The 8,189-nt window shown below is 36.4% G+C and overlaps 1 protein-coding gene across 1 annotated transcript in view; it reads left to right on the forward strand.

Moving 5' to 3' along the window:
• The window catches only part of SFMBT1 (Scm like with four mbt domains 1), a 93,211-nt gene extending 87,815 nt beyond the window's left edge, over positions 1–5,396 (forward strand). The window contains 5 exon segments of the mRNA XM_015593775.2: positions 5–164; positions 2,629–2,807; positions 2,989–3,234; positions 4,114–4,242; positions 5,118–5,396. Coding sequence (XP_015449261.1) covers positions 5–164; positions 2,629–2,807; positions 2,989–3,234; positions 4,114–4,242; positions 5,118–5,258 — 855 coding nt within the window. The 3' untranslated portion in view covers positions 5,259–5,396.
• Positions 5,397–8,189: the final 2,793 nt, after the last annotated feature.

The following is an 8,189-nucleotide window of genomic DNA, read 5'->3' on the forward strand; positions in this document are numbered from 1 at the left end:
AGAGTTATCGGCTACTGTTGAGATAGTGAAAACAGCAGATCGGGTGACTGAATTCTGCCGGCAGACCTGTATCAAACTGGAGTGCTGTCCCAATCTGTTCGGTCCACGGATGGTTCTGGACAAGTGTTCTGAGAACTGCTCTGTACTTACAAAGACCAAATATAGTGAGTCATGTTTTTCAAATTTGTTAACTATAGCAGTTGACCATACCTTATATCATGAAAAGTTTTTATTTGCAGACAGCCACGTAAAAAGGTATACAAACTTGTTCTGTGAGGGGCCAGATAATATCTTAGGCTATGAGTAGTAATCTCTGTTGTATATTCTGGTTTATTTTCACTTTTTAAAAAACACTTTAAAAAATATGAAAACCATTTTTAGCTTGAGGGTCATCCCAAAACAAGCCATGGGCCACATTTTGCCAACTTTTTTATATAGTATGTATAGAAATTAGCTATATTGCATTTATTAGGATATATAATTCATTCATGTAGTATGCAAGGATTTCTTATGTATGTACTGTTTGCTGCCACTGTCCTAGCACTGGAATACAACAGTAAAGAAAACAATTTCTGTCCTCATTGAGTTTATATTTTAATGTAGGAGATAAGTAATAAACACATGAACAAATACAGAGAGAGAAGTATTGGAGATAAAAATGAAGCACGATGAGCAAGCAAAGTAGGAGAGTGAGGAGGGCTAGGAGATGGGATGTTTTTCACACAAGTGGTCAGGGAAGTCTTCTTGACAGGTAACAAACTACCTGAAGGAAACCAAGAGCCAACTGTGCAGACGCTTGGGCGAGAATGTCCTGGGTAAGGGAGGGCAGCAAGAGTACAGGCCTGAGGCAGGAGCATCCTTAGTATCTGTGAGGAGCAGCAAAGAGGCCACAATAGATGAGAGGCATAAGTAGGAGGGGAAGTAGTTATGGACTTCACTCTGAATTGTCATAATGACACCTCTTCCTTCTCGTTGCGAAACTGCAACAACAACAACAAAAACAAAAGTCATACAGTATGAAATTTCCAATTTAGAACTTTGTCAAACCATTGTTATCTAAACACACAATTCTGGTCCTATCCTTAAATCCTATAAACCCTGATGTCATTTGGGAGGATTAATACAGAGAAGGATTTTACCTTGTTAAATTAGAAGATTACTTTTAGGGATATCTAATTCTGTGCCTCTTAAACTTCATCATGCATGCAAATCACCAGAGGATCTTGTTAAATGTGGAGGTTCTTCTGATTTGTCAGGTCTGTGGTTATCTGGGGCCCAAGTGTCTCCATTTCCAACAAGCTCCCAGATGCTGCTGATACTGCTGTTCCAAGGTTCACATTTAGCATGATGAGCTTTCTAATCAGTATTTGAATTATAAAATCATACGAGTCTAACCTTCTAGTTTCTATTTCTATTTATTGGATTGTAAACTCATTCAAGGCAGAGATTGTGTTAGCTTATTAGTGTGTCAGATTCAACACTTAGTTTAGCAAATTGCCAAAAAAATTGCAATTTTTAGTAGGTAAGTGAAATATACTATTCATGTCAGTGCCTATATAACTATACCACAATATAAAAAAATAAAAAGAAAAAGTTCTGGAATTAGATAGTGGTGATGATCGCACAACATAGTGAATATACTAAAAACCACTGAATACGTACACTTTAAAGTGATTAATTTTATGTTATGAGAATTGTATCTCAATTAAAAAAAAACAAAAAAATGAATAAAAGATTTGAATAGACATTTCACAGAAAAAGATAGGCAGTGGCCAATAAGCACATGAAAATATGCTTAATATCATTAGTCGTTAGAGAAATGCAAATTTAGACTATAATGAGAAATTTTCATTTCAGCCAATCTAGTGGGTATGTAGTAAAGACTGGCAATCCCACCTGCTGGCAAAGGTGTAAAGTACCTACATCTCTCATACATTGCTGGTAGGAGTGTAAAGTTATACAATCCTTTTGGAAAACTGACAGTTTCTTTAAAAGTTAATCATACATCTATCATATTTTCTAACAATTCCATTTCTAGGTATTTATCCAAGAAAAATGAAAACTAAAAGCCTTATACAAGAATGTTTATTGCATCTTAATAATAGCAAAGCCTTGGAAACAGCCCAGGTGCCCATCAATGGAAGAATAGATAAACTGGTATATTTGTACAATGGAATGCTATTCATTAATATGAAGGAATGAATTACTCATACACGCAAAGCAAATATGAAGCTCAAAAACATTATGCTGAGTAAAGAAGCCTTGTACAAAAAATGTACCTAGTGAATGGTTCTATAGATGAGGCAAAACTAACCTACAGTGATGGAAAACAATAATGGTTGCTTCTGGTGAGGGGGACTGACTAGGAAGGGACCCTGGAAACCTTCTAGGAGGATGGAGATGTTCTGTGTTTTGGTAGGGGGAGGATTTTTCAAGTTAGTGTATTTGTCAGTACTAGTCAAACCGTACATTTAAGATCTGTACAGTTAAGATTATTCCACTGTATGGAATTTGAACTTTAATCAAATACAGTGTATCTTTTTTCTGCTGTGCTAATAGACTCTCTTGTGGTTTGAGGTACACAAAAATAATGAAGCTACTTCATTTTTCTTTGTCATACATATTTAGCACACTATTATGGAAAGAAGAAAAGTAAAAGAATTGGGAGGCCACCTGGTGGGCATAGTAACTTAGCATGTGCCCTGAAAAAAGCCAGTAAGAGGAGAAAGAGACGGAAAAATGTTTTTGTTCATAAGAAGAAACGCTCCTCTGCATCTGTTGATAATACCCCGGCGGGCTCTCCCCAGGTATGAGATCTAATGTGCCTGTACCGTCTGGAAGCCAAGAGATCACTGCTTTACAGTACAGATGCAGAAAGAATACCTGCAGGTCTCTCTAATTCACATCTCTGGCCAATCAAAGGTAGTTTTGCGGCCCCAGAACTGATTTGTCCTGAATTTCAATGAGACTTCTCTTTCTTTCCTCCAGGGAAGTGGGCCTGAAGATGAGGATGACCCAGATGAAGGAGATGATGATTCCCTAAGTGAGGGCAGTACATCTGAACAGCAGGACGAGCTACAGGAAGAGTCAGAAATGTCAGAAAAAAAGTCATGCTCTTCCTCTCCCACCCAAAGTGAGATGTCCACATCACTGCCTCCAGACAGACAAAGGAGAAAAAGAGAGCTTCGCACATTTTCATTTTCTGATGATGAGAATAAACCTCCTTCACCAAAGGTACCCATTTAAAAAATACACTGTCTTTTTCTCTCTCTCTAGAATTTTCCTCTAGAATCTAATTGTTAATGTCGGCATTTCACTTATTTCAATACAGGCTTCAGTTGAATTTCTTGGGTCACTTTTTAATGGTTCCAAATTCAGTGATTTACTTGTGTTTCAGAATTATTTGGAGATCAACTACTTATCAGGAAGAAGATCTCAGAGTGACTACTTTAAAAGAATGTTTCTTTGCTGGTTTATTTGCAGACTGTCATTTATTTTAGGGAAAACTGCATTTTAAATATTTTTCATAATGTATATGGTTTTATAGAAATATAATGGTTTTGTAGAAATACCTTTTGATTCTAGTTAAGCCATTTTGTTTAGTATATTTAACATATACGTATATGCATGTTATATAACATATACACTAAAGAATGTCAGTTAAGTTAGTGTTTTAAAACTGGGCTGCTTTTTAAATATATTCAATGAATAGAAGTAATAAATGATTTCTCCTGATAATCAGCCTTCTCTCACTGAAAATATCATCTCACTTACTTTAGCACCCTACCAGAGAGTGAGTTGAACAAATAGGAGATTTAGAATAGATGGAGGAACAAATGGGAGATGTTAAAACTATTTTTCTCTGTTAAATTGCTCAAATTATATCTGCCGAAACTTTGAGATAAATTCTTCCCCATCGATATTTCTTATTATAAAAAACAACCATTTCCTGAGTACCTAATGTATATGGGCCTTTGCCACCTTTGCTGGGAGAAATTGTGGTAAAACCACTTTAAATCCTGCCTTGAGGGGTTATGCATTTATATAGGGAGACTTTTTTAGAATAAAATCTCTTTTACACCATTTGGTTTGATTTCGTTGTGGGGAATGAAGGAAATAAGGATTGAAATTGCTGAAAGGCTTCGCCTGGACAGTAACCCCCTGAAGTGGAGTGTGGCAGATGTTGTGCGGTTCATCAGGTCCACCGACTGTGCGCCATTAGCACGAATATTCCTAGACCAGGTAATCACTGAGACCTTTAATTTTAGTAATATGTTTCTTTAACAAGGGACTATGGGTGCAATGGCAATTTATTTACAAGTCTTAGAAAAAGTATTTCTATGCAAAAGAAAAAATTATTTTAGTTCCCTTTTTAGAAGTAGAAATTAGTCAAAAACTTATTTATCTGATTTTTTCCATGGCTGAAGCAGATGATCATTGCATTCCCTTTTTTCCTAAGATTCGTTTTCATCCCCCAAATATTTAAGTGGCTTAAAATCAAGTATACCATGCTTAATTGTCCTCTTCTTTTTCACAGTAATGATTTGCCTGTTTAAAAAAATAATAATAGCATCTGTAATATATTAAGCTCTAAAGGCATGATCATTTTAAAGCAAATTTTCTGAAACAAGTATCTGCAGCCTTAAACAAATATTGAAATAAATTTTGTTTTGATAATGGAGGAGATTCAAAACTGAACATCTTCGAAGAGCTTATCAGGCTTTTATGAATGTTACAGAGTAGGAAAACATTGACATTTATAGTTAATATTTTCTTTCAGATTTAGAAAGAGTCCTCTAAAAAGATACTTCTTTCGTCACATTTAATTGTCAGTTACAAGGCTAGCTAGTTTACTTAATTTCTGCTGTGCAGAGCAGAAATTATAGAATGGATTCTTACGCTTGGTAAAATTTTGTTATTAATCTGAAGATTCATTAGTATAGAGGACTATGAGAGGCATTTAATAGGAAATGTGTGATACTTATTCAAAGGGGTAAAGAAATAAAAGGAAAGCACAGGGACTCTGATTTTGACAAAGCCAGAGTGATTAGGGCTGTCATGATTGAGCCATCATTCTTGTATACATCATAGATAACTTGTATTTTATGTGTTAACAGGAAATCGATGGGCAGGCCCTGCTGCTTCTTACCCTTCCCACGGTTCAAGAGTGCATGGACTTAAAATTGGGCCCTGCCATCAAACTTTGCCATCATATAGAGAGGATCAAGTTTGCTTTTTATGAGCAGTTTGCTAACTGAGAAGGACAACCAAAGTGAGCTGTATCTTTGAAGCACAAATGCAGCAAATCCTTCGCCTGCTCTACAAGTGGAGCTGAAATAGTCCTGGGGCTCTGGGCCCTGCAGGTGTAGGCTTGCTCTTTGCACTTTCCGGGAAACTGAAGAATAAAACTGCACAGAAGTTGCTCTCCTGCCAGTGGAAATGTGGGCATCTCTTGTTCAGCAGATAGCAGTTTTTAAAAAATAAAGGTTGTGAAGAAAAGACTCATATGAGAAGAATAAGCATTTCCAGTGGTGTGGCCGAAAAATGAAGAGTAATCTAGGCTGCTGGAAAGCACCCTTTGGTTGTTTTCTTTTTGTTCTGTTCCTTCCTATTGTAGATTGAACTTTGTTCTTTGCTTTCTCTTTCTTAGAAAGAGAGGACTTAGCTTTAAGTCAGCACTGATTTGGGACTGTGCCTAAGGCACATCAGTGCTTCATTGTCAATGTGTTTCTGAGCTTTTTAAAATTAAAACAATTCATTTTGGGGATGATTACGTGGCTCTAGGGTTTTGAATGTACAGTAACACTCTGATCCAGTTTAAAATCTGTTCTTAGGAGTTCCTTTGTTTACTACCTCTGTCGATAATTGAGCTTACAGCCATGTATGAGGTTTTTTGTATGATGCCATTTTTAAGCTATGTGAACACTAAAACTATGACAGAAGTGAGAGGGATAAACACTTTGCTTTCAAAACATTGTGTGAGCACTTAACACCAGTTCCTTAATGGACCTGAACTAAGAACTCTACTGTCATTGTTTTCCATCTTGACCCAGCTTGGGCTACCTGTTAAGAAGTATCTCAAAGACTTGGTATTTCAGTTTAATTGCTTTCTCCCCATTAGTTTTCGGAGGGACTTTAGTGGTTTTTATTTTGTGTTTACTTTTCTTTATAGTTGTTTTATCTTTAGAGTCCTTACTTTGGGTAAAAATCAATAGGTGTTCCTTAGACCCACAGTTAAGTCCATTTCCCCTTCTTTCTTGATATCTCCAGGCAGGTAGTGCAGAAGCACAACAGAGAAAACGTGTTTTGGGCGGTGATGTAGAGCATGGAGTTTCTGTAACTGTGTGTCCTCAGTGGCTGGGTAAAGATAGAGAGGTAGTTAAGGATTTTGGACACCCCTCTGCCTAGTCATGTTTACAGTTTCTTCAGTTAAACCTTTAAATTGAATGTAATCTACGGTCTGAGAATTCCCACTCAATAATTCAGTTTTCTTTTAGGTGCTTCTTTTGACCCAGCTCAAGTTAACATGAAACAGGTGATTTTTACTTATGATCGCGCTGCTAGCTATTATAGAATAGCATTTGCTAAACTGTTCCAGCCATGAGGAATGGGGAAAGACACATACGTAGATTGCTTTCTTTAAATGGTTTACTTTGCTGAGTGTATTTTTTTTAAGTATTCTAGTCATCTGCAAATTTATAATATAATTATTCTTCAAGATTTGAAAATATTTTAAAACTACAAACTGGGCAAATTCTAGATAGCTATATAAATATAAGGTGATATTACTACAAATGTAAACTGATTGTGATTTTTTTTCCCCTTTTCATCCTCCTAGCCCCTACCTGTTTTTATCGACAGTAGCAAACATTCTGTAATCTGGATTCTCTCTTCATTGGATAATTTATGAACCACCTTAACTTAAGCCTTCCAACCAAATCATATATCAAAACATTAACTCTCTGCTCAGATATATCTCAGATATATCTGGGAAGGAGCTTCATTTAAGTAAAAGTTAATATGTTTGAACTTACTCAGAGACCCAATTTTTAAAAATTCGGTTAATTCTATATTCACAGAAGAGATGTGTATGTAAGATGCATGGGAACAATTAACATTAAGCAGATAGATTTTGGAGGGCGGTGTGTGTATCTTGAATAACAAGATTTCCTGAGAGCTTAGCAGTCAGTGCACCAAGGCAATGAAGGTTTCTTGGAGATCAATGGAACAAAAAAATGTCTGGAATTAATACCATTATGTTATTTAGGAAAATGAGATTTACTTTTTATAAGAGGGAATTTACCAAATGCAACATTGAATATGTTATATTGCCTCTCTTGTGACTTCTCTAGAAACTATAGAATTTAGAACACCTCCCTTCACAAGTAAAGGGAATCAAATGGCCCTAACTAATCTCTGATCTGAATAGTCAGGGCCCAACCAGCTTGTCTGTCTATACCATGATTATTCAAGCTCAGCTTTCTCCTAGAGAGAGGCTGACTCAAACTGGACAAGTAAATAGGTTTTCCTTAATATATTTTGCATTCTCATACTGAGATATAGTTTATCAGACAGCTGCATTAAAGAAGAATTATATACCCCAACCCCTACTCCCAGATATTACACAAGAGGATACTTGTTTGGGAATTTGATGCAGGACATTTTTTTCTTTAAGTAAAAAATTTAGATTCCATTTGCCTCATAAAACTGCGGGTGCTGCGCTGGACGGTACTGACATTCTGATCCCTATGATTCTGAACCAGATTTTAACCCTGCTACTAACTCACCATGGGAGACTTAAATGTTTGTATGTTGCACACAGGTGCTGAACTTTGTTTTATAAAGGTACCAACCTCTTAAATTTATGAGAGGTGCATTGCGAGGTACTGCATTGGTCTGAATTTCACCTTTAGCTGACCCCACAGTCTGCCTAAGATCGGAAAGTTTTCTTTAATCCATTTTTAATCCCAAATTGACAAGCTTGGAAACAGGTGAATGGACTGTATCATCCTCCTGGACCTTGAAGTTGGCTGACAAATACTAACCTATTACTGCTATGCTAATGTGTTAGGGAAACCTTTCACTGCACATGAATATTTGCTGTGACATTTTGACTATATTTTGTCAGCTTCTGGGAACTGTACTGTTTTTCTTATGTAAACTACCTTCATCCTCAGTTGAAGCAGAAT

The sequence above is a fragment of the Pteropus alecto genome, unplaced genomic scaffold (assembly GCF_000325575.1).
Source record: "Pteropus alecto unplaced genomic scaffold, ASM32557v1 scaffold75, whole genome shotgun sequence".
In the NCBI taxonomy this organism is placed as follows: domain Eukaryota; kingdom Metazoa; phylum Chordata; class Mammalia; order Chiroptera; family Pteropodidae; genus Pteropus; species Pteropus alecto.